Source organism: Halteromyces radiatus (assembly GCF_025201355.1).
Source record: "Halteromyces radiatus strain CBS 162.75 chromosome Unknown BX664scaffold_1, whole genome shotgun sequence".
Lineage (NCBI taxonomy): Eukaryota > Fungi > Mucoromycota > Mucoromycetes > Mucorales > Cunninghamellaceae > Halteromyces > Halteromyces radiatus.
Window position 1 is genome coordinate 2,964,180 of NW_026251687.1, and position 25,018 is coordinate 2,989,197.

The window sequence follows — 25,018 nt, forward strand, 5'->3', positions numbered from 1 at the left end:
TTTAATCATAGTCTTTCCTTTTTTTGATCTCAATCATCTTGTTGAAAGATGTTTTCTTCATGATCATCATCAATATAGAAATCAAATGAGTGACCTCAACATAGGCATTATAGACAAATAATAATAATAATAATAATGTAGATCATCGTCCTTAATAGAGTTATCTTTCTTAAATGAATCATCATTATTGATTACTTCTGTATGGATACCTCAAATACAAAGGATACTCAAGAGGTGTAATAAACCAGACTCATTCAGAAGGACATAAATGACAATGATCCATTTAACCACACTTTCATATTCTCTATTACATAGATCAATTTGAGACAGATTGATATTCAGCCTAACGCAGCCAACATTTAATTTTTTTTTTTTTATCATTTATAGTCTGTTAAGAGAGAAGAGACACATGCTTGAAAAACCGGACCAACGTGATCTATCAGTCTCACAGTGCGATCAGTGACGACAGGCGCGGTGATTCAAATTCACTTCTTTTTTTTTCTTTTCTTTCTGTCTTGCTCTCGCTCTCTCTCTTTTTCTGTCCTTTCCAGCTTGTTCTATAAAAGACAAGTAGTAAAAAGTTAGATCTCTTTCACTCTTTCTTCACTTTTATATATACATATACAGCACTTTTCTTGAAAATCGCTTATTATTTTAACCATGGCTCGTAAACGAACCGAAGAAGAAATGCAGGAAGAAGACGAAGTGCCTTTCGATCAACATGAAGACGACGAAGATGAGGACGAAGACGAAGATGAAGACGAAGAAGTGGTAATGAATAAAAAAAAAAAGATGGATTTTTTTTTTTGCATGCATTCTTTATTAATTTGTTCTTTTTCTTTGTGTACATATATATAATTAGCGTCCTTCCAAACGAAAATTCAATCCCTTCATCGATGAAATGGCCATTGTAGACGATGACGAAGAAGAAGAAGAAGAGGACGACGACTATTCCAAAGAAGGTAAAACATAAAGATACCATTCAATACAAGTATATTAAACTCTTTGTTTTTTTTTTTATTTATTTACTTATTGTTATCCACTAATTTATGGAACTCAAATAGACGGTTTTATTGAAGAAGAAACTACTGAACTACCTTCAGCTAAAGATATACAACGACGACACTTGGATCTTGACCGAAGACGACGGGAAGTAGAAGATATGGATGACGAAGAAGTGGCTGCCTTTTATGCAAAGAAATATGGTGGACGCAAAACACAAGCTTTCAAGACATCACAAGATGTCCCACAGCAATTACTATTACCAAGTGTTAGTGATCCAAACTTGTGGGTGGTCAAATGCAAGGTAAGGAATGACAATGTTATATCAATGAATGAAGTCTAATTCTCTATCTTTTATTTATATAGCCTGGCAAGGAAAAGGATATTATTTTTGGCATGATGAAACGATACTTTGATCGACAATACAGTGATAATCCTCTGGAAACATTTTCTGCCTTCTCCAAAGATTCATTGAAAGGATATATTTATATTGAAGCAAGACGACAAGCACATGTACAACAAGTAAGTTAAAAGAAAAAAAAGTAACATAGGCCTAAATTAGATAAATCTTTCCTTCTTTCTCACTTAATTTATATATTTATATTTTGATAGGCATTGGCGAATATTCCCTTTGTATATCAAACATCACTCAATCTGGTGCCAATTAAGGAAATGGTGGATTCAATCAACATTGTACGCAAGGAAAAGGATATCCCTATGGGTGGTTGGGTTCGTGTCAAACGTGGAAAATATACTGGTGATCTGGGTCAAGTCTTGGAACTATCTGATGCTCAAGATACCGCTCTAATCAAACTTGTACCTCGATTGGATTTGGACTCTCAACGTGATGAAGATGTTTATGGACAACGAAAGAAAACTTCTGGTAATGCCGTTTCTCGTCCTTCTCAAAAAATGTTTAATCCTGAGCGTCTTGGTAAACACGTCATTTCAAGTTTACAAAAGAAGGGACCTTACTGGGTGTTCAATGGTGATCATTTTCGTGATGGTTATTTGGAAAAGCGAATGAAGGTGGCAACATTACAGACTGGAAATGTAAATCCCTCTTTGGATGAAATTGCAAAATTCGCTGGTGATGGTGATTTGAATCCTGAAGATGGCGATCGTACTTTAGATTTGGCAACTCTCTCAGTCCAATCTGTGAACGATGTACAAGCATCCTCCTTATTTCAAAATGGTGACACAGTTGAAGTCATTGAAGGTGATCTGATCCACAGTACTGGTACCGTCGTTAGTGTTAGTGATTCTTCTGTTATAGTATCTTTGAATGTTGAAGGATTTACCAAGCAAGTTCCATTCCCACCAAAACATATTCGAAAACAATTTAATGAAGGTGATCATGTCAAGGTGATTCATGGTCGATACAAGGATGAAAGTGGTATGATCGTCAACGTCAAGGATAATATTGTCACCATTTTATCAGATGCTACTCTCAAAGAAGTCAAGGTATTTGCGAAGGATTTACGTGAAGCTATGGATGTATCTTTTGGGAAAACCACTATTGGCAATTATGAATTACATGATTTGGTGCAATTAGAGTAAGTCAATACAAGTCTTTTTTTTTTTTTTTAGTTTATTTATTAACAACATTTTATTCTATTGATAGTTTCCACACTGTTGGTGTCATTACCAAAGTAGATCGCAACTCATTCAAGGTATTAACTCAAAGTGGTGAAATCCGTACAATAGAACCTCATCAGATCACCAATAAACGTGACAGTAATCGAGCTGTGGCAACAGACGCAGCAGGCAATAGTATACGCTCTGGTGACAGTGTTATTGAAGTGGGCGGCGAAAAACGAAACTGTATTATCCTACATCTTTATCGACATTTGGTCTTCTTACATTCACGGGAAAATGCTGAAAATTTTGGTGTATGGGTGGTACCTACTCGACAAGTAGTCAATGTTGCAGCGCAAAATTCTAGAGCTGTGGTATGTTGAAAAAAAAAATATATGTATTAGTATACTTACAAGTACAAACATTACTCATTTTTTTTTTGAATTATTATCATCATTAGCCTTCAACACAATCCGTCGATTTATCGAAACAACAACCTTACGGTGCTCCAGGTTTTGGACGTGGAGGTTTAGATGCTCGTGGCCGTGGGCGTGGACGTGGTGGATTCTATGGTCGTGGTCGTGGTGGACGTGATAATCTGGTGGCAAAGACAGTTCGAGTTGCTCAAGGTCCTCATAAAGGTTATCTCGGCATTGTCAAGGATACAACGGATTCTATGGCAAGAGTAGAACTTCATACAAATTGTAAGATCATTAATGTGGACAAGGCGAAGCTGGTTCTCGTCGATTCTCGAGGTGGTACGATTGGCCCTGCTGTGGAAGGCAATGAAGGATTCAATACACCACGCAACGAATTTGCAGCACCATCAGCAACACCTAGACGTTATGGTGAAGGTGCTATGACTCCAATGCATCACGGAAGTTTATCTGGATCAAAAACCCCAGCATGGAATTCTAGTGCAAGAACACCTAATCCTTATGCTATGGATGGATCAAAAACTCCTGCCTGGGATGTTGGTAGCAAGACCCCCAATCCTCACGCTTTTCAAGATGGATCAAAAACTCCTGCTTGGGATTCTGGTAGTAAAACACCTATGTGGAATAATAGCAATAGTGCAAGGACTCCTGGTTTTGGTGATTCTGGCAACAAAACTCCCATGTGGAATAGTAGATATAACGACAATGATCTTGCACCAACTCCAGCAGCTCATGCATTATCAGCACAAACACCTGCAGTAAGTTTTTGATGATTATTTTTTCTTTTTTTTTAAAAAAAAAAAAAAAGGTAGATATATGATGAGACTAAATAATATTTTCTTTATAGGCAAGTTATGGTCACATTGCTCCTTCTCCTGCACCATATCCACAAACTCCAGCTGTCAATTTCTCACAAACACCTTACGACAGTGCTCCTACACCAGGGGCTAGTTTGGTACCAGCTACACCAGCGGGTCTCAGTGCACCAACTCCTGCAGCACATATGATGACAGCAGCTACTCCAGGATCATATATTCCGGCAACACCGGCAGGACTTCAAGCTCAAACTCCATTTATGCCTACTGGTGGTGATTATGGTTATATAGATGAACAACCTGGTAATTGAAAAAAGAAAATTATAAAAATTGAATTTTGTTATATTGATAATATTCTTTTTTTTTTATTTATTTGAAAATAGATGTATCAAGTGACTGGCCGATTGAAGAAGTTGAAGTCCAATTTGTAAAGTCAGTTGGTGAAATCAATTCAGGACAAATTGGATCTATTATATCAGTACAACATGGATCAAGGACATGTAGTGTTCAAGTATATGACACAAAGAATCGAGTGGATAATATACGATATGATGCTATAGAACCTGTACGACCAAGCAAGAAAGACAATGTAAAGATTATTCTTGGTGATCATCGTGGCGAACTTGGATCATTGATTGGTGTAGATAGTCATGATGGTATTGTACGAATCAAAGGTGGTGGTGGTGGTTTCAAGATTATGAGTATGGGTTCTGTTGGAAGATATACTGGTAGTGAAGATGTTATGTAATCTTCTAAAAGTTTTTTTTTTATTTTATTATATTATTATTTATATTTATGATTATTATTTTGAACAAATAAAAGAAAAGAAGAAATTTTATTGATGAATGAAAAGAGCGGCAAAATGACGAAAAAGGAAACCATTCTTGGGGCGCTAATAATAGAAACGCGAACAAAATAATATTTTGGGAATTCATCAACCGTCCAATTTTTTTTTTTATTATTATTTAGATTCATTGAATTTTTCTTTTTTCTTTTTCTTTTTTTTTTTTTTCTTTATTTCACCTTTTTGGCATGTCTGTTGAAAATATATCTGTCAGTCTATCTCGACTAGCTCTGGCAAAAGCTATCAAGACACCTGATACTGGTGAAGATGAGTCAGAACCTTGGACAAAAAGTGTTATTTTTCACCAATCTCATATTTCCCCTGGTATGCGTGAAAATATGATGAATCCTCAACAACAACAACAACGACGTCAACAACATGGTCGTCATCATCAACGACAACAACAACAAAGAAGTTATCCATCTCGACAACAAGACTATCACCGTCATAGTCGTCAACTTTTGGACCAACCTTCAAATACCACTCGACGTGAAAAGTCATATCAAAATATGTCAAGACCAGCAAGTACCTTTGGCTTAGTTTCTCAGTCTCAACTTGGTAATTTTTATTTAAAGATCCTTTTTTTTTCAGGGAAAAAAAAAAACTTATGTATATATTTCTTTTGTGTCACACAAATTAGGTCATGAAGAACAAAGACAACAAGAAACACCTTCACCATCATCAAATATGGCACAGCAACAACAACAACAACGACGCTCTCCAAAAAATCAACGACATTTATATGCTTCAAGTGATGATGACGACGAAGAAGAAGAAGAAGAAGAAGATGACGACGCAAGTTCACAATCCTCTGTACCAACAAATCAATCATCACAAGTCCCTCCTCTCAAAGATATTGGTCATACCAACTTGATGCCCACTTCAGAACAAGAAAATCAACCTATTACTTCTAGTTCCAACATGTTGAATAAAAAGAAGAAAATAACTCCAGTGGCAAGTGATGATGAATCCGATGATGACTCTATTGCAAGCTCTAATGAAAGTCAAGGTAAAAATAGATGAAATAAATATTTGAGAATAATGAATCCTAATTTGTTCTTATATCTATATATTGGTAAATACAAGATGAAACAAATCAATCTCATAGAAATCGACATGTATTCAATGAATGGACAATTCCTCTTGGTGGTGAAGACGATGATCAAGAAGATGCTCATATGAAAGCGAGACGCATGTCTACATTACGACAATTAGAACGTGGTTCAAGCGTGCACAAACGATCAAGATCAGTCGGTGCTATGGAAAAGGTGTATACAGCAGACGTGGCTATCGACAACGGACTTCTTCCATTGAATCCAATGCAATCCGAACAACAAGAAAATGGTGGTATTGAAGAGTGGCGACAAACAGTACTCGATGCTGTGGATTCAATTGGAACAACACCAGCGTCTACTCCAGCATTAAACATCAATAGCACTGCATCATCATCACCATCCTCTTTTATTGGAAGCGAATCTTCTCGTACACCATCCAATCAAGACTCCTCTTCTACTCCTGCGCGACCAGTTTCAGGTACCCGTGGACGACGAACAACATTGGGCGAAATGGATATGATGTATTATATGCAACAGCAACAACTTCAAATGCTACAACAGCAACAAATGGCTCAAATGCAATATCAACAGGCGGCTTGGCAAGTAGCACAACAACAGATGATGCAACAACAACAACAACAACAACAACACATGATGATGGAACAATATGACAATCATCGTCGACACAAAGTGAAAAGTATATCTGCCATGGACATGATGATGCAAATTGAACAAGAAAAAGAAGCGAAATCGACGGCAAGGCGGAAACCAAAACGAATTGATCCTTCCAAGGCACAAATTGATGGATTATTGGGAAAAGTTCAAGAGCAAGGTAAACACAATATTAGCTTCCAACAACAAGCAGCTACCATCAAGGATCGTGCTGATAGAATGGCTGGAAGAAGTACTCCTCATTATCGACAACAACAGTATTCTCGCCAATCAATGATGATACCTGAATCACGTTCACAAACACCAATGATGATGACGAATAATCTATCTGATCAATATCTTTTACAACAGCAACAACAATGGCGTCGAACACAGCAAATGACTCGAAGTGAAAGTACCCCTGGATTACAACAACCACATATATATCGACAAAGTATGGCTCTTGCTTCTACACCAGGTTTGATCTCTTCCTCATCCTCTCATTTGAATTTACCAATGATGACCACTAGCCGCAGCACTGGCCGACCAACGAGTACCATGATGCGACCACAAAGTTCTTGGGGAAATATTTGAATTTGACCATCTCTGTTCATTGACATTTATATATATAGTTGTTTTTTTTTTTTTTACCCATCTATTTTATTCTCATTTCTCTTCTTTCCACTTATTATCACCCCCCCTCCTATTTCATATCATTTTATTCATGACAACAAAAAAAAACCCTCTCTTCATATATCTAGACGTTGTTTTTTTTTTATATATATTATTATTACTATTTTTAATTTTAGCATGATTACATACACTTCGAAACTTGTGTACTCTTTTTTTTTTTTTAATTCTTTGATCTTAAAAACCAATAAAACAAATATTGTAATTTTGAATCATTTTTCCCTATCTTCCATTTTTTTTTTATCTATTCTATATATAGATTTCTTGTCTCTATAAAAAGCAATCGTTATTGTGGGCATGAATGAAAAAAAAAAAAAAAAAAAAAAAAAAAGCGTTTCGCATTTGAAACTTTCATAGTTTAGTAATGATGACAAATGTATCCTATTGCTGATATGATGTTGATTGTATGCTGATATGATGTTGATTGTATGACCAATGATAAGAAGATGATTGAGGATAAGACAGATGAATACATAATATCATTCCATCTTTTCAATTCGGTACAAAGTTTTTTTTTTTTTTTTTTTTTTTTTTTTTTTTTTTTTTTTTTTTTTTTTTTTTTTTTTTTTTTCCTACAGGTGATCCATTAAGGGAAATTACCCTGATGACACCCTGACGAATGTGGAGTTTGAAAGATTCTATTTGGTTGTCAAGTGAAACCCTTTTTTTTTTTGTTCTGATAGATTGCCTGTACAACGCCATTTTATTACTATACTTTTTTTTTCTTTTGTTTTATTTTACAATAGCACAACGAAAAATAACAGAAGAGGAAATATTGACTTTTTTTTGTAACTGGATGGACATAACTTTATTATAGAGGCTAGCTAATATAGTAAAAAACAGGACAAAAATATGTATGTGTATATGTGTGAAGGTTGAGTATAGTACATCATGGATTGAAGGCGCCTGCAACAAGACAAAGATTTCGTTTTGTAAATTGGACAGTGTATATAGGTGTTTGTTTGGTTGGGAATACAGCAAGATGATTGCTACTACAAAACAGAAAAAGGCAGATGAATAAAAAATTTAATATTTTGTTAGTTAGTTCTGATCTATTTACCTTTCCAGAATACTATTACTGGGATGTCGATGATCATCTGCCTTGTTATTGTCATTTTTTTCCTTCCTTGCTGCTTCTTCCAATCGAATCCTTTTCATATCATTTGATCTCGTTGTTGATGATGATACTGACGATGATGATGTTGATGATGTTGATGCTGTTTTTGTTGTAGTTGTTGTTGAATTTGATGTTGTTGGTCCTGATGGTGCATTCACATCCCACACTCTAACTGTTCCATCTGCTCCACCTGATACAAGTGTATGACTGTCAGTACTAAAATCCATTGCATATATGTAATCAGTATGGCCTGTCATTGTTTTCAATCGTCGTCCAGATCCCAAGTCCCATAAATTAATCGTTTTATCTTCGCCTATATATATATAAAAAAAATAAGAATAAGTTTGGATGGTTTCAATCTAATCATTGATCCTTCTTTACCAGCTGATGCCATGATTCGACCATTTGGAGAAATGGCTACCGTCTTGACAGCACCTGTATGACCTGTAAATACACGAACACAAGAACCTCGTTGTACATCCCATAACCTTGCCGTTCGATCACTTGAGCCAGTCACTAAATATTTTGAATTGGGATGAAATTTGACCACCTACAAAAAAAAAAAAAAAAAAAAAAAATGAAACGGTCAAAAAAGGAAAGAGAGATTTTTCAACCTCTTGAAATTGTTACTTACATCCACATCAGAAAGATGCCCAGCAAAAATACGAAGCGGATGGATACGATCACAACTCCATAATCTTGCCGTCTTATCATGAGAAGCAGTAGCAAAGTAGAACCCAAAAGGTCCAAAATCAACATCCCATACTGGATAATTGTGACTTTTGTAGACAACCAGATTTTCAAAGGTACGTGTACTCCACAATCGAGCTGTTTGATCTTGAGAACAGGATATCAGGTATTCATTATCATGATTAAAACTTGCACCATAGACAGCACCAGCGTGACCAATGAGTTTAACGTAATCCGTTGTTTGTTCCTTGTCTTCACCATCGCCTATAACATAATGCCAAATAAGAATGGTTAAGTCCTCCATTTTTGTTTCCTATCTGTCAAATCATCATAATTTACCATTGTCTTTGTTTGTTTTTCGAAGAGGATCACCATTTAAACTCCATATCTTGACAAATGATTCAGAAAATCCACCTGCGATTAAGCTTGCATCATCCGATATCTCTATACAATTGAGACTAACCATTCTATTAGAATACTTATTTCCATTTTTTTTTTTTTGTAATTTTTAATTACCCATCATGAGTATTGTGAAATGTATAGGCACAAACACTTGGTAAAGAGACTGATCCATGAGATATCCGTTTCCGTAGATCATTCAGTGTGTCCAATTCCATTTGTATATCCACTGACTGACTAGATAAAAGGAAAAAAAAAGAATAGTAGTTCGATATCAGTGACTACGATGATGATGATAATAATAATAATAATAACGATAAAAGAAAAGACTTACGATGGTAAATGAGATGCAGATATATCCCCTAACACTGGACTGTCAGGTAGTACTTCTTGTTTGACATGTTTGAGCGTGCCACCAAAGGGCCCAGTTCCATCAATTTCCATGAAATCCTACCAACGAAAAAAAAAAAAAAAATCAATTCAATTAAAAAACATTCAACCTCTGTGTATATTAAATGTTCCTTTACATCTTCCTTTTTCAAATTGTCCACGGTTGATGATTCAGTTTCTCGATCCATAATACCAAATCCATTTTGATAATCATTTGCTCCGCCTGCGGATTTTTCGTGTGTCACTATGCAAAATGGTATAACATATAAATCAAATGTTTCCTCTCTTGTTATCATCATGAACTTACCTTCAATAGAGAGATATTGATTAACAATTCGTAACAAGTTGGATCGTTTGTTTTCTTTAATAAAATCTAGAAAGAGTTCATATGGAATTCGAAACATAGTGATACGATACTTGTTATTTCTATATTTCTGTGACAGAGGATTTTCTGCTACTTGTTGAGGTGTATTGATGTTTCCAAGTTGTTCCACTTCCTGAGATTCGTGAATGTTGATATGATCTGATCCAAATTTTTTGATAAAATATGCGGCTGTCAAATAGAAAGGAAAAAAAAAACCATCAAATAATAAGTAAGCATCATTGAAACTTTCTGTGTATTTACTTACCCTGTTCCAGTAGTTCGTTGCTAACAAGATCAAGATATATATGGACAAATATAGGATAGAGTAATGTTGACAAATCAGACTATAAAACAAAAGAGTAATACAGATAATAAGTACTTTTTATATGTAAAGATTTCTCTCCAAATAATAATATTTCACGCATATATCCCATATAATAATAATAACAATAATAATAATATACTTGTTTTTGTTTTGTTACCTTGTACAAATCAAGAGCATTTTCTACCCATTCTCGTAATTGAATATAACTTGTAGTATACGCGTCAGGATCACCTAGAAGATCGTCATTGTCGCCGTTCGTATTGAGGAGATGCTGTAATAACGGGACGGAAAAACAGGTTGAAGTGTTATTGCTGCCATTATTCTTGCTATGATTCGTTCTAATATATTGTACTAATTGTTCCATTGTCATTGTGTTTCCTTTGACATCCCGTAACAAGGCCATATCTGCCGGTGTATAACCTTTTCTTTCAAAGTAAGCTGTTACGATCTTTTGAAGATCGCTTGTGGAAGGTAAGGTAGGATCAGTGTTAGATGTTGTAGAGTCGTTGAGTCCCAAAGAAAGTCCTGCCGATGCCGCCGAGGAAGAGGAAGATAGTGGATAATTGTTTGTTGACCCGCCCATAGTATTGCCTAATATTGAATGATTGTTATTATTGATGTTATTGTTATTATTATTATTATTATTGATTGATGAAGTATTGGTGTGAAAAGTGCCAGCCATTTGCTTTCCCTTTTTTTTTTTTTTTTCTAGTGGATAGAAAGAAAAGAGAAAAAAAAAATAATATAAAAACTAGAAAAGGCACAAGGAGTGAGAGGAAATGAAGAATAAAAAAAAAAAAAAAAAACAGAGAGAATACCTAAGAAGTAAAAGAAAAAAAAATGGAGTAAAAAGAGAGGAAAGAAAAGGCGGAAAAATTAAAAAATGAAATCCCAGCTATACAAAAAAGTAGTTTTTATTATATCAAAAATAACATATACACTATTTGTAATAACATGTCTATTTTATTTATGTATAATAATAATAATAATATAAAAAAAAAAAAAAACTAAGCTACTGAGGGTCCATCAGCCGGTTTTGGATTATCATCTTCTGCAAAGGGTGGAGGAGCCTCTACCTATATAATACCAACAACAAAAAAAAAAAAGGTCAATTTCATATATAATATTCCTTTTCTAGATATTCACTTACCTTTCTACGAATATACTCATCATATACACTATCCATATCAGAAAAAGGTCGTTTTCCTAGTAATCGTTCCATGTCTTCTCTTGTTATTACTTCTTTTTCTAACAATACTTTGGCTACCTTTTCTACATCATCCTTTTTTCTGGTTAATAGTTCAATAGTACGATCTAATGCTGTCACCACCAAATTTCGAGATTCCTTGTCGATCAAAGATGCAGTTTCATCACTGTATGGCTTTTGAAATTGATTATCTTGTTGTGAATCACTAAAAGAAAGAGGACCAACCTTGCTATTCATACCATAACCTGCCACTTGAGCATATGCCATTTTTGTCACTTTTTGTAGATCATCCTGGGCACCAGTAGTAATAGAATCAAAAAAGATTTGTTCCGATACACGACCTCCAAGAGCCATACACATTCGATCCAAGAGTTGTTTTTCTGAATATAGATATTGATCCTTGGGTAAATATTGAGCATAACCAAGAGCTGCCACACCACGAGGAATAATGGATACTTTGAGTAAAGGATCAGCATAACGTAAGTTCCAACCAGCCACTGCATGTCCAGCTTCATGATAAGCAACTGTTTTCTTTTCAGGAGGAGAAAGGACTCTTGATTTTTTTTCCATGCCACCAATCACTCGTTCAATAGCTTGTTCGAAATCAACTCCAGTAACATCATCCTTATTGTGTCTTGCTGCTATAAGTGCTGCTTCATTACATACATTGTGAATATCAGCTCCAGAGAAACCAGGTGTTAATGCTGCCAATTTCCTTGATAGATCTTCCACATCTTCACTTGTCTTGATAGGACGGAGATGTACCTTGAATATTTGAGCACGACCACCAATATCAGGTCGATCTACATGAACATGTCGATCAAATCGTCCAGGACGTAATAAAGCTGGATCAAGGACATCAGGTCGATTCGTACCAGCCAATACCACTACATGTTCATCAGAATTGAAACCATCCATTTCCACTAATAATTGATTGAGTGTACTTTCCCGTTCATCATTGCCACCACCTATTTGACCCCCTTTTCCACGTGCTTTTCCAATAGCATCAATTTCGTCGATAAAAATAATACATGGTGCATTTTTCTTGGCTGTTGCAAAGAGATCACGTACACGAGAGGGACCTACACCAACAAACATTTCTACAAATTCGGATCCAGAGACACTGAGAAAAGGAACACCAGCTTCACCAGCAGTTGCTTTGGCAAGTAATGTTTTACCAGTACCAGGAGGACCTAATATAAATATATATAAATAATCATCATTTAATATAATCTTCATATTTTTTTTTTTTTTTTAAAAAAAAAAAAAAAAAAAAAAAAAAAAAAAAACTAATAATAATATTACCTGAAAGAATTGCTCCTTTTGGAATACTCGCACCCAATCGTTCATAGGCAGTAGGATTCTTCAAAAACTTGACAAATTCTACAATTTCTTCCTTGGCTTCATCAGCACCAGCAACATCCTTGAATTTGACACGTATATCGGATTCTTGATTAAACATCTTGGCTTTACTCTTCCCAATACCAAATATACCACCAGGACCACCACCAGGACCACCCATACCACTAGCACTACGACGGGCCACATATAAAAACACACCAATCAAGAGAAGAGTAGGAGCAAATTGTAATGCTGTACCAAGGATACTGATCGTATCATGATATGAGACAGGAATACGTTCTTCTTGAGGAATGCCTAATTCATTTTGTGCTTGTTGCAAGTTGTTTTCAAATGCCTCTACGGATCCAATACTAAAGTAAAATACCATCCCAGGTGTCACACCAAGAGAACTTGCTTCAGGTCGTAGATAAATTCGGACCCGATTTCGATTCAATACTTCCAAACGATCTACTAAACCCTTGTCCAATAGTTGTACTCTAAATGCCTGCCAAGTCATTTCACGCATATTTTCCGGGGGTACCATCAAACTATAGAGAGCCAAACTTCCTAAAGCAATACCAAATAATAATTTATTGTTGACTTCTGGTTGTTTATTTCCTCCAGTACTACTCTTCTTATTGCTGTTGTCGGGTCGTGGAGGTTTCGGTATACGATCGCTAACTTGTTTTCGATTTTCTTCTGCTGCCTGATTGATCCATGCATTGGTGCCTTTCTTCTTTTTATTATCAAAAAAACCTTCAAAACCTTTTGGAATATTTGCTGGTTGTTGATCTTTATTGTCCTTGTTGTCATTGACGGGTGGTTTTTTCTCCGCTGGATCTTTATCTGTGTTATACTTGCGTCGTTGTATCAAACTGCGTCGCTGTAAACATGCTGTTGTAGGTTTCTGACGACGAAATACCAAACGACTATATAAATAAGATCTTGAAGATAATAACGATTGACTATTGTATCCAAGTCGTGTAAACATTCTATCAAAAAGAAAAAAAAAAGTAATTGGTGAAAAAGAGAAAAGAGAGAAAAAAATGAGAAGAGAAAGACACTGGGAAAAATTAAAGCGACGGGAGTTGAAAGTAAAAAAAAAAAAAAAAGAGTTCATCTCACTTGAGTTAGCATATATGATTTTATATTGATAGTTTTTTTTTTTTTCTTTTTTTTCCTTTATCATCAGTTCGCCTCATAGATATATAAAACATAATATGCAACAAGATACTGAAAAGATGAACTCCACGTGAATAAAATGGTTGTGATTGTCGGATATCAGGTTGTTAGTTTAAAAGGCCAACCTTACAATCATAAAAAATGTCAAATATCGGTGCTTCAATTTCTAAATCCTCAATATATGATAATTTTTCCCTTTTTTTTTTTTCTCTTTTGCTTTTCTTTTCATTTCATTATTCTAATATAGATATACTATTCATACCACTAATGTTATCGCGTGAAGCATTATTGGTGATTGGTGTAGTCTTCCATATCATCTATCTCTTTAGTATATTTGATATATACTTTACTTCACCTTTAGTTCATGGCATGAATCATCACCGAAGTCCTGTTCCTCCACCTGCTGACCGCGTTGTCCTAATAGTAGGCAAGTTTAAAAGAAACAATATAAATGTATATATCCTATTTTTTTTTTAACAGAATCTCCTTTCTTTTTTTTTGGGACCTATTTAGGCGATGGACTACGAGCAGATAAACTTTTTGAATTGGAAACTAATGGATCAAGTCGCGCACCTTATCTACGAAGTATCGTCAAGGAACAAGGAGCATGGGGTATATCACACACTCGTGTACCAACAGAATCACGGCCTGGTCATGTTGCTATCATTGCTGGTTTTTATGAAGATGTCAGTGCTGTCACTACCGGTTGGACTATGAACCCTGTACACTTTGACTCTGTATTCAATCAATCTCGTCACACTTGGTCTTTTGGTTCACCTGATATTTTACCAATGTTTCAACATGGAGCTAGTGATATTTCTCGGGTGGATGCATTTATGTATCCACACGAGTTTGAAGAATTCTCTGGAGGTAATAACAAACAAAAATAATTTGGGTGAAACTAAGACTTAATAAACCTTGTTTACTATGCCTTTTCTCTTTGTGTATATAGATGCATCACATTTGGATACTTGGGTATTTGATCATGTCAGAACACTCTTTAAGAATGCTACTCATGATAAGCAATTAGATCATCAACTACGTCAAAACAAGAACGTATTCTTTTTACATCTTTTGGGCCTGGATACCAATGGTCATGCTCATCGACCTTACTCGAAAGAATACTATGATAATATTGGCTTGGTGGATCGTGGGGTCAAGGATATGGTAGAACTAATCGAAAATTTTTATGGTCATGACGGTAAAACAAGTTATGTTTTTACAGCAGATCATGGTATGAACAATCGAGGTGCTCATGGCGATGGACATCCTGACAATACTCGAACTCCTATCATTGCTTGGGGTGCAGGTATTCGAAAACCTATTTTATCTTCACGTGGTCATGACGATATTTCTGCAACTTGGAAACTGGATCAATATGAAAGACAGGATGTTTTACAGGCTGATATTGCTCCTCTTATGTCACATTTGGTTGGTATACAATACCCTGCGAATTCAGTCGGTCAGTTACCTTTGGCTTATTTGGATGCGGATGAATATACCAAAGCCGAAGCTGCTTTTGCCAATGCCCGGGAAATTCTTGCTCAATATGAAATGAAGCATGGTAATCGATTTTATATTATCATAAATTTCTTTACTCATTATTATTATTGTTGTTGTTATTATTATTATAGATGAAAAGCAAGATCATGAACTCTTTTTTAAATCTTTCCCTCCACTCTCTGGTCAACATAGTCCTACCTTTTACATCAACTCTATTCAACAATTAATCGACTCGAAAGATTACATTGGTGCGGAAAAAATGTCTCGTCAATTGATTGCATTGTCTTTAGAAGGTCTTCGGTATTTCCAAACATATGATTGGTTTTTCCTTCGAGGGGTCATCACGGCTGGATTTGTTGGTTGGTGTATCTATTGTCTTGAATTTGTCCTTCGACAATACTTGATCTCTACACCAATCTCAGTTTGGTCGTATGGGATCAAAACAATGGTAGGTCTATGAAAAAAGGAAAAAAAAAAAAAAAGAAAGAAACGTATATACTGATTTTATTTCCTAATAGGTGGATATTGTATCAGGTTTGGTATTCTTGACATTGGCTGGTATGATTTGGATACAAAAGATGCCATCCCTTTACTACGCATATGTGTTTTTCCCAGTCTTCTTTTGGAATCAAATCATTCAAAATGTGGGTACTCTTAGAATCTCTGGTGATCTTGTTTTAAAACAAGGCTATTTCAAACCGGTTATGACTGTGATGAGCACATTACTGATTCTTGAAGCATTGGTAAGAAATAAAAGGGAAAAAAATCACAGGATGAAGTTTTTTTTTTTTTTTTTTTTTTTTTGTGTACTGATCATGTGTTTTTATTATCTTAGGTATACAGTTTTTTCGAAAGAGAAATATTATCCGTCATATTTATTTTAATCTCCTTTTGGCCCTTGGTGATGCCAGACAAGATGAAAAAGAACCATATTTCTCTCTTGGCAATTTGGATGTTAGGTTGTTGGAGTACAAGTATCTTTACAATGTTACCGGTGGAAAAGGATGCTGATATCATGCTAGTGTAAGTAATCAAAAAAAAAAAAAAAAGAAGGATATTATGTTTAATGGACATTTGATCTATGATTTGAAATTACTCATTATTCTTTTATTTATATATATATATTTGCTGTTTGTGGACGTTAGAGTGTGGGGTGGCTTACTTGGCTTGATTCTTGGTCTTCTTCTTGTCTGGTCCTTGAAATCAAATAATCGCATTGATAATCAAGACACTACTCTGCTTCTTTGTCAGGTAATTGATAAAAAAAAAAAAGGTATAAACAGTTTAATTTAACGATGATCATTTATATGTTAGTTATTGGCCAATGGATTGAGTATTGTTCTTGTTTATTCAGTTACTATCAGTCAACAAGGCAAACAAGAAAGATTACCTTTTTTGAATCAAATCAGTAACTGGATTATTGTGGGTAAGTGACCTATTTATATATTATCTATGTGATCCATAACATATATTATTAGACGTTTATTAATTCATATTAATATGTGATATTTAGGTGCTAGCAGTGTGTTTCCATTTATCTACCGTGGAAAACATGATCAAGATTATCTAGCTCGTCTATTGACCATCTGTTTTGCGTTTGCACCATTGATGACTCTTCTCAGTGTATCTTATGAAATGTTATTTTATGTCTGCTTGTGTATGACAGTATTAACTTGGCTCGAATTGGAACGTAGACTCTATCAAGGAAAAGGACAACCTGGTATGCAACAGCGATCATTACAATCAAATGACATTCGTACGGTACTTCTCTTCCTCTTCTTTATCAATGTTGGTTTCTTTGGTACAGGCAATGTGGCATCGATGAGTAGTTTTACTTTAGAAAGTGTATATCGATTTGTTACTGTATTCAGTCCTTTCTTGATGGGAGCATTATTGATTACCAAAGTGTTGATTCCCTTTTTTGTGATCTCATCTGTATTTGGCGTACTGACTACTAGTTTGGATTTACCTCCTTTTAGTTTATTCCTTTGTGTAGTGGCTATTACTGATATTCAAACTATCAACTTTTTTTATTTTGTCTCTGATTATGGTAGTTGGTTAGAAATTGGTACTAGTATTAGTCATTTTTGTATCGCTGAATTGTTTATTATTTTTACTATTTTATTATTTTTACTCTCTCGTTGGTTGGTTGGACATCTTTCAAGTTTTTCTACTCAAGTCGAACATCATATTAAATTACACTAGTTATTTATTTTAGAATTACTAATAAAAACATATATATATATATTATTGGATTGGTTGATCATGTGAAGCAGATAATAACATATCTATCTGAAATTGAAGAGCGTAAGACTGACTAAGTATATCCTTGAGTTGATCTGATACAGCTTGAGATGACTATAAAGAAAAAAAAAAAGAGTATTAGTTTATAATTCATAATATGTCTTATTCCATACCTGTCGTAATTGTTGTTGTTCTTCTAGAAGAAGTGGATCAAGTTGTTGTTGTTCTTGTTGTTGTTTATTGTTATATGGTCGATTGTCTTGAATCCAAGCTACTTTTGTTTTCAATCGAGTCAAGAGTGCTTCATATTCTTTTCGTGTTTTTGAAAGTTGGTCCAAGTCAGGGTCTAATGTAAAAGAAGAGGCAGCAGCAGCCGAGACTTGATTAAGGACTTTCAACATACTTTCCCATACTTCTGATAAAGTATCAAGTGCTTCGTTTGTTTCTGTATAAACTTGCTGTGTAGACATTGGGAAGAGGGTATCAATCTACTGGAGAAAGAAGAAAAAAGAAAAAAAGAAAAAATTAAAAAACCGAAAGTAAACAAGCAATATGAATCAAAAAAGAAATTAAGCGTTAATAGTGTTTTCAAAAAAAAAAAAAAAAAAATGTTGTCAATCATAAGAAAACAAAAAACTATCTTTACTATATAATATCTTTATAAAGATAATTTATTTTTATTTTTTTTTATTTATTTTTTTTTTATTTTCATTCCAAATAGGGTAAACTTTCCTTTTTTTTTTTTTTTGATCGGGGAGGAATCCGAAAATGACAGGAAAATGGCAGGCCTTTTATTTGTTTGTCTTCTTTTTTTTTTTTTTTTTTTTTTTTGTTTTCTTCCTTATAATAAAAATATGAAACTGTCCTCAAGATGATTCGTTTTTTTTCCAAACATTTTTTATCAAACTCTATTATTTTCTCAAGACCTTCTTTTACTGGTATCAACAAAACAACTATGCATTGGCATTCTACTATTGGTGTTGAACAAAGTGTCAGTAATCACAATAATCGATTACGACTAATGGAAGATGACTATTGTAGTGATCATAGTACTCCCTTTTCTATTGATATTGATCAGCTCATGAACGAACTGGCTCTGGAAACAATCAAGGAATTCAGTAACGCACATATGATGAATAGTAAGACTGCCACTTTACTTTTACGACAATGGATCCACCTCTTTCAGCCTAAACGTACCTTGGAGATTGGCACTTTTACTGGTTATAGTACTTTGGCCATGGCTGCTGCATTGGATGAACAACAAAATACTATAAACGATACTCTATTAGTTTCTTTGGAAAAAGACAACACTTGTTTACAAATGGCTTCTCGTTACTTGGAACGAGCTGGTTTATTATCCAAAGTGAAATTTATGCAAGGTGACGCTTTTGACAGGTACAACAAAATATATATATATATATAGATGTTGTCATTAGACGACATATTTTGATAAGATATCTCACCATTCACAATTTTATTTATCTGTTTGTTTATTTATTTTCTCTCTATTTATCTATGTTAGTTTGGTGACTTTGGCAAATGAAAAGATACCATTTGATTTGATCTTCATAGGTATAGTCTTCTGCTTTATATTACAAGTAAAAAAAAAAAAAAAAAAAAAAAAATATTGATCTTTTATATGATTATAGATGCTGACAAAGGTGGTTACATCAAATATTATGACTTTATCTTGGAAAACAATATGTTGGCTGATAATGGTGTCATATTAGCTGATAATGGTAGCTAGAAGAAAATATATCGGTCAATGTTTCTCACCCTTTTTATTATTATTATTATTCCTTCTTTCATACTGTATGATGCTAGTGCTTTATTTTGGTCAAGTTCATCGTACAGCAGGTTACCCTGAGGTAAGTTAATATAATAATGAATAAGCTCATACTAATTATTGTTTATCATTTTTATATTGTACAGGATCAACCCATACCAGCATCGAAAAATATCAACAAAATGGCTCGCAAGGTGCATGCATTCAATGAACACGTCAGAAACGATGATAGGGTACAATCAGTGACTCTACCCATATTTGATGGACTTACAATCATCAAGAAAAAAAAAAAAAAGAATCTTCTGACCAACTGAATATATCATCATGACTGTAGTTAGCTCAATTCTTTTTTTTTTTTTCCTAAGCATCGTTATTGTTATCTTTTAACAGTTGTTCTTTTTTGATTTATCAATAAATCATTTTTTTTTTATTCCTATTGACATATTATACTACTAATCAATCATAAAAAATAAAATAAAAAATAAAAAAACTATCCTATTCCAGTAAATTATTCACTATAATTTGCCAATATGTTCTTGTTTTTTGAAGCTGGCACGAGCAGCAGATGATCCAGCATTCCTTCCAGTGATAGATCCAAGCATCAATCCACTAAACAACATAAATTTAAAAAAATCAGTCAATCATCATCATTATTATTATTATTATTTCTGTTTTCCATCACATACCTTCCACCAGGATAATTTTCATAAAAGACACCTCCTACCATTTCACCACATGCAAATAAACCATCAATAGGAATACCACTTGTATTAAGCACACTAGATGACTGAGGTTCCACCGAAAGACCGCCAAATGTAAAAGTAATACCTATAATAAATAAAAAAAGTAGATTAAATAAGTATGATATCTTTTTTTACATGACAATATGTAGACATGATCATTACCAGTAGTCACCTTGACAGCAATATATGGAGCTTCATCAATTGGTAGTGCCCAATTGGATTTTGGAATAGAGAGTGATTTGTCTGGAGATTGAGTAGATAAACCGTCCTTGATTGCTGGATCCCAAACAAGATGAGGAGCACATGATCGATGAGCATAGACACATTCGTTGTATTGTCGGATGGTTTGTAAAAACTGCTGTTGGTTGCGTAACGCGCCTTTCTTCTTATTTCCATTGATGTCTTCTGCCATTGTCAACTTTTCTGCCAGTTCCTCTAGAGTGTCAGCCACTACTTTCTGTACTACAGAATCATCGTATTCTTCTTTTCGTAACCAATGCGCTACCTTGTTATCATATATTTGATATGCCACACCACCAGGTTGCTTAAGAATTTCCTTGCCAAAGAAAGCGTAAGTATAATTTCGAAAATCCATTCCTTCATCTACAAATCGAACACCATCACTATTGATCATCAAACCCAAAGGATATCCACTTTTCGTAAACTGATTGGTCAGTGTTTGATTCCCACGATAAGGTGATGTATTGAGATCCCAACAAGTTGAATGGCATGAACTCCAACCACCTGTCGTTGCTGCTTGACAATCCCTCTGAGCCATCACTAGACCGTCGCCTGTATTGTATGGTGTACCACGAACATGAGCTAATTCCCATTGAGGACCAAGATACTGAGCACGTAAAGAAGCATTGGCTTCAAACCCACCACAAGCTAACACTACACCACCATTGCACCGTAGAACATGAAGAAAAGAAGAAGAAGAAGAGGACTTGCTTTGAACGAGCACTTGAACACCACAGACCCTCATATGATTAGGTTCACATACCAAACCAATGCATTGAGTTCCATATTGAATGTGAATGCCTTGACGCGTTGCAGCTTGTTCCCATTGATCCATTAAACCTTTTCCTCCGTTAACTGTGGATAAAACCATCCCACCCCAGAACTTGTATCTTCCTTGCACTTTGTAAGCTTGTCGGTGAAAGCTTAGACGAAATCGAATACCAAGTTGAGCAAGCCATGTAATAGTAGACCGACTTGACGATACCAGCAGTTCTGTCAATGCAGGATCAGCACGACCCGATGTCACCCGCATAACATCATTATAAAACTCTTGAGAAGTATAAGGATCCATATCGATCAAGGAAGCTGTTTCATCATTAAGTTCATGTAGAATTGGTCGCAAGTCTTGTAAACCATCGAATACAGTTCGAAAAGCGCCTTTTAGAAAGAAAAAAAAAAGATGAAGAATAGAAAAACGATAGAAAAATAAAAAAGGGGATTTAAAAAAAAAAAAAAAAAAAAAAAAAAAAAAGAAAAAAAAGATGAAGAATAGAAAAACGATAGAAAATAAAAAGGGGGATTTAAAAAAAAAAAAAATGACTTACCAGCTGTGAAAAAACTGTTTCCACCACGATAATCATTGATTTTATTTGACTTTTCAACGATAAGCACACGTTTAGCACCATTTTCTTTAGCACTCAAAGCAGCTGAATATCCTGCATTACCTCCACCAACAATGATCACGTCCCAAAGATTTTCCAAATGTTTATCCATGTAAGATAAAGAGATGAAATTAAAAAAAAGTTGGAGTTTATATGAAGTTCTGGATAAAAATTAACCCTTAATGAAAGATTCCCATCAAAGAAAGTTTTTTATTTTTTATTTTTTATTTTTTATTTTTTATTTTTTATTTTTTATTTTTTTAATATGATGATCATGGCTCAAGGTTAGTCAAAATCAATATCTCTTTCTATCTGTTGTCATTATTATTCATGCTAATATGATATAAAAACAAAATAAATTAATATATGAACATTAGTGATTGTTCATCCTCGTTTTTTTTTTTTTTTCTTTTTTCTTTTTTTGGAACTGTTTGACAAGATGTAACTCAATATTACTTGGGTGTGTGAAATAGATGAAAAAATTCCGTATCAAACAAAGATTCATTTTCCTACTTACAATATGATTTGATTTTGGTGATTTTATTGTGTTCATTCAATTATACATTAATTATGTCATTCATCATCCATCCATCTGTCGTAATATTGTCAAGTTATTTTAATTATCATCAAGAATGACCACGTAGTACAATTTTACTCCAATCTATTTCTATTTTTTGTACAGTATGTACTGTATTTATTAATTAACAAAACATCATCTTGTTCTATTTGACTATATACAAAAAAAAAAAAAAAAAAAAAAGAACAATCATTGATCATCCATTACAATAGGTGATCATCATCAAAAAATAAAAATCATCATAAACAAATCATCGTAATGTCAATGAAAATATTCATCTAGACTATCTAGTAGTTAAAATATTTTTCTCTCTTTGTCAAACTTTTATTATATCAAATTCAATAAAAGATTGTATAATCATCTTGGCCATTCTTAAGAAATCAATCATCTTAAGTTTTATATTTATTATTTTATTATCAAGTTATATTCAAGTTATTATATTATATTATTTCATCATCATCAAGTATGATCATTACAAGACATCTATATCTAAATTTGGAATCAAGCTGTAAATCATCAAATATTATATTTTGTTCTTCTTTTATAAAAGAACTAGTGTTCACTACGAACAATCATCATTGATACTGTTATAATAAAAGTATCATCCATCAATTTAATTATTCAATCATCATGTGTCCAAAAAAAGTCTTTAACATACCATATTTAGAAATCGATTTTAAACTCAGCGTCCAATAAAATGTAAAAAATCGTCGCCTGCAGGATTCGAACCTGCGCGGGCAAAGCCCAATGGCTTAGCAGGCCATCACCTTAACCACTCGGTCAAAGCGACCCATGAAATCCAGGTTCTTAAATTGCATTATGAACCTCAAACTAAAATTTCAGCCAATCATCGTGTAGTATTTGCATCTTGGTGACACGCTGGACCAATTCATACTGGATTCATTCTATTTTTGGTTACCAGGTTTTGGGATTTGGTCATTCGACCTTTAGGACTGGGTTCTTTTTAGGGCTTTCTTTTTTTTCTTTTTTTCTTTTCAACCTTTTTTTTTTTTTTTCTTCTTTTTACATTTTTTTTTTTATCTTTATCTATCTTTTAATAATTTTTTATAAACAATAAACTTATATTTGTGGTCTTCATTCTGGTTATATTTTTGTGTATTGGACGTTACATTCATTCTTTTTTTTTATTTATTCGACATTACATTCATTTCTTTTTTTTTTTTTTTTTTTTTTTTTTTTTTTTTTGAAAAACGACTTTTCCTTCTCTCTCGACTCAATTCATTCACTTCTCCCGCAGGTGCCCTAACAAATTGTCAGATTCTTAAATTTCATTATGAACCTCATTGTTAATAAGGGAAAAAAAATTGATCAGTTTGCTCAAAAATTGATCATTTCAGGGCCAAAATAAGGTGTTGAGGTATTTTTTTGGTTTATACAGTATTTAAGATTGGTGACCGAATTTTCTTTTCTTTGTTTTTTTTTTTTTTTTTTTTTAGTTTGTAATACTGTCGTATCAGCGTATTTCGTAACCATATGCGTAAAATAAAACTAAAGAATGCATTCACAAATAAAGAATAAAAAAAAAATACATCGTAAGATGGAATCAATTACATTGACATGTAACAAAGTAGTTGGAATAAAAATAAAAGTTTTATTAAATAAAAAATATAACTACTAAAGACTACTAATTGATATACTATAACTAAAGTTGTTAGAAAGAAAAGAAAGAAATGAAAAAAAAAAAAAAATAAAAAATAAAAAAAATAAAAGTACGGACTTTGAAAGTCATCATGCTCATGATCTTTTTGATACTATCAAGAAAGATGCATATCAATGTATAAACATTACAGGGCAACTAATATAATGAATCACTACACACATGATGATTCATCACATCAATGAAAAATAAATGTGTTCTGTATAATCGTATTACAAACTAAAATTTGATCTAACAAAATAAAATTTTGATCTCAAAAAAAAAAAACCTCATTGACCCTCCCCATCTTATTACTTTTTAACGGCATATCTACACCTATTTCACAGAGATACAAAGTGTCCACATTTTTTTTTTTTATTATTTCCTATTTCTCTTTAGATTACTCGTATCAGCGTATCTTGTACCAATAATATATGCGTAAAATAAAAAGAATGCATTCAAAAATAAAAGATACATGGTGAAGATGGAATCAATCATGTTGACATGTAACAAAGTAGTTACAACCAAATAAAAAGCTTTATTGAATAAAAAGCAGATAAACTAATGACTATACTAATGAGTATAATAAAACTATAAAGAGTCAATGGAAAAGAAAAGAGAAAGAAAGCAAAAAAAAAAAAAAAAATATTTTATTTTGAGAGGGAGCTCCGAAAGAGGAAAAAAATTAGTGAGATGGATCATCTTTATGAGATTTAGGGGCCTTTGGTAAAGTATTAACAAATTCCTTCTAACTTTTATATCAATAGTTCATCATCCATTCATCATCATCATCATCTAT

At 33.6% G+C, this 25,018-nt stretch overlaps 8 protein-coding genes and 1 non-coding gene across 9 annotated transcripts; 4 read left to right on the plus strand and 5 right to left on the minus strand.

Annotated features, from left to right (window-relative positions):
* The first annotated feature begins 530 nt into the window (after positions 1-530).
* BX664DRAFT_382137 (uncharacterized protein) lies at positions 531-4,744 on the plus strand. The gene is made up of 9 exons (XM_051549019.1): positions 531-771; positions 863-962; positions 1,065-1,306; positions 1,369-1,524; positions 1,615-2,558; positions 2,627-2,954; positions 3,041-3,775; positions 3,865-4,135; positions 4,216-4,744. The coding sequence occupies exons 1-9, from the start codon at positions 661-663 to the stop codon at positions 4,578-4,580; spliced, it is 3,252 nt and encodes a 1,083-aa protein (XP_051405196.1). The 5' UTR covers positions 531-660; the 3' UTR covers positions 4,581-4,744.
* Positions 4,745-4,852: 108 nt separating this feature from the next.
* Positions 4,853-7,210, plus strand: BX664DRAFT_355026 (uncharacterized protein). The gene is made up of 3 exons (XM_051547778.1): positions 4,853-5,234; positions 5,317-5,685; positions 5,763-7,210. Exons 1-3 carry the CDS (start codon positions 4,865-4,867, stop codon positions 6,974-6,976), a joined length of 1,953 nt encoding a protein of 650 aa, XP_051405197.1. The 5' UTR covers positions 4,853-4,864; the 3' UTR covers positions 6,977-7,210.
* Positions 7,211-7,961: 751 nt separating this feature from the next.
* Positions 7,962-10,940, minus strand: BX664DRAFT_310572 (WD40-repeat-containing domain protein; the record flags this gene model as incomplete). The annotated part of the gene is made up of 11 exons (XM_051542559.1): positions 7,962-8,064; positions 8,133-8,502; positions 8,571-8,739; positions 8,824-9,143; positions 9,219-9,337; positions 9,396-9,515; positions 9,613-9,728; positions 9,806-9,912; positions 9,976-10,221; positions 10,298-10,376; positions 10,515-10,940. The coding sequence occupies 11 exons, from the start codon at positions 10,938-10,940 to the stop codon at positions 7,962-7,964; spliced, it is 2,175 nt and encodes a 724-aa protein (XP_051405198.1).
* A 400-nt stretch (positions 10,941-11,340) lies between these two features.
* Positions 11,341-13,798, minus strand: BX664DRAFT_377421 (peptidase family M41-domain-containing protein; the record flags this gene model as incomplete). The annotated part of the gene is made up of 4 exons (XM_051548772.1): positions 11,341-11,433; positions 11,508-12,757; positions 12,870-13,707; positions 13,763-13,798. The coding sequence occupies 4 exons, from the start codon at positions 13,796-13,798 to the stop codon at positions 11,365-11,367; spliced, it is 2,193 nt and encodes a 730-aa protein (XP_051405199.1). The 3' UTR covers positions 11,341-11,364.
* Positions 13,799-14,318: 520 nt separating this feature from the next.
* On the plus strand, positions 14,319-17,795 carry BX664DRAFT_355029 (Phosphatidylinositolglycan class N-domain-containing protein; the record flags this gene model as incomplete). Its single annotated transcript, XM_051547779.1, has 9 exons — positions 14,319-14,514; positions 14,601-14,957; positions 15,040-15,651; positions 15,722-16,038; positions 16,109-16,333; positions 16,426-16,613; positions 16,736-16,841; positions 16,905-17,016; positions 17,104-17,795. The coding sequence occupies exons 1-9, from the start codon at positions 14,355-14,357 to the stop codon at positions 17,793-17,795; spliced, it is 2,769 nt and encodes a 922-aa protein (XP_051405200.1). The 5' UTR covers positions 14,319-14,354.
* BX664DRAFT_355030 (uncharacterized protein) lies at positions 17,794-18,424 on the minus strand. Its single transcript, XM_051547780.1, has 2 exons — positions 18,008-18,424; positions 17,794-17,948 (listed from the first exon to the last, which is right to left on the minus strand). Exons 1-2 carry the CDS (start codon positions 18,302-18,304, stop codon positions 17,838-17,840), a joined length of 408 nt encoding a protein of 135 aa, XP_051405201.1. The 5' UTR covers positions 18,305-18,424; the 3' UTR covers positions 17,794-17,837.
* Positions 18,425-18,683: 259 nt separating this feature from the next.
* BX664DRAFT_321763 (O-methyltransferase-domain-containing protein) lies at positions 18,684-20,077 on the plus strand. Its single transcript, XM_051543353.1, has 5 exons — positions 18,684-19,229; positions 19,357-19,406; positions 19,484-19,573; positions 19,659-19,702; positions 19,767-20,077. The coding sequence occupies exons 1-5, from the start codon at positions 18,706-18,708 to the stop codon at positions 19,932-19,934; spliced, it is 876 nt and encodes a 291-aa protein (XP_051405202.1). The 5' UTR covers positions 18,684-18,705; the 3' UTR covers positions 19,935-20,077.
* On the minus strand, positions 20,053-22,097 carry BX664DRAFT_289834 (FAD/NAD-P-binding domain-containing protein; the record flags this gene model as incomplete). The annotated part of the gene is made up of 4 exons (XM_051541858.1): positions 20,053-20,229; positions 20,307-20,448; positions 20,526-21,761; positions 21,929-22,097. The coding sequence occupies 4 exons, from the start codon at positions 22,095-22,097 to the stop codon at positions 20,136-20,138; spliced, it is 1,641 nt and encodes a 546-aa protein (XP_051405203.1). The 3' UTR covers positions 20,053-20,135.
* A 1,173-nt stretch (positions 22,098-23,270) lies between these two features.
* On the minus strand, positions 23,271-23,352 carry BX664DRAFT_t13. The gene has a single exon. It is a non-coding gene; the product is annotated as a tRNA-Ser (tRNA).
* Between the last annotated feature and the right edge of the window lie 1,666 nt (positions 23,353-25,018).

Bases quoted from the DNA above. Each gene is read 5' to 3' on its own strand.
- BX664DRAFT_382137 (XM_051549019.1), top strand. From the start codon at position 661: ATGGCTCGTAAACGAACCGAAGAAGAAATGCAGGAAGAAGACGAAGTG. The intron at 963-1,064 runs GTAAAACATAAA...GAACTCAAATAG, and splicing joins CGACGACTATTCCAAAGAAG to ACGGTTTTATTGAAGAAGAA. The intron at 3,776-3,864 runs GTAAGTTTTTGA...TTTTCTTTATAG, and splicing joins TATCAGCACAAACACCTGCA to GCAAGTTATGGTCACATTGC.
- BX664DRAFT_355026 (XM_051547778.1), top strand. From the start codon at position 4,865: ATGTCTGTTGAAAATATATCTGTCAGTCTATCTCGACTAGCTCTGGCA. The intron at 5,235-5,316 runs GTAATTTTTATT...CACACAAATTAG, and splicing joins AGTTTCTCAGTCTCAACTTG to GTCATGAAGAACAAAGACAA. The intron at 5,686-5,762 runs GTAAAAATAGAT...GGTAAATACAAG, and splicing joins AAGCTCTAATGAAAGTCAAG to ATGAAACAAATCAATCTCAT.
- BX664DRAFT_355030 (XM_051547780.1), bottom strand. From the start codon at position 18,304: ATGTCTACACAGCAAGTTTATACAGAAACAAACGAAGCACTTGATACT. The intron at 17,949-18,007 runs GTATGGAATAAG...TTTTCTTTATAG, and splicing joins AACAACAACAATTACGACAG to TCATCTCAAGCTGTATCAGA.
- BX664DRAFT_321763 (XM_051543353.1), top strand. From the start codon at position 18,706: ATGATTCGTTTTTTTTCCAAACATTTTTTATCAAACTCTATTATTTTC. The intron at 19,407-19,483 runs GTATAGTCTTCT...ATATGATTATAG, and splicing joins ATTTGATTTGATCTTCATAG to ATGCTGACAAAGGTGGTTAC. The intron at 19,574-19,658 runs GTAGCTAGAAGA...GTATGATGCTAG, and splicing joins TGTCATATTAGCTGATAATG to TGCTTTATTTTGGTCAAGTT.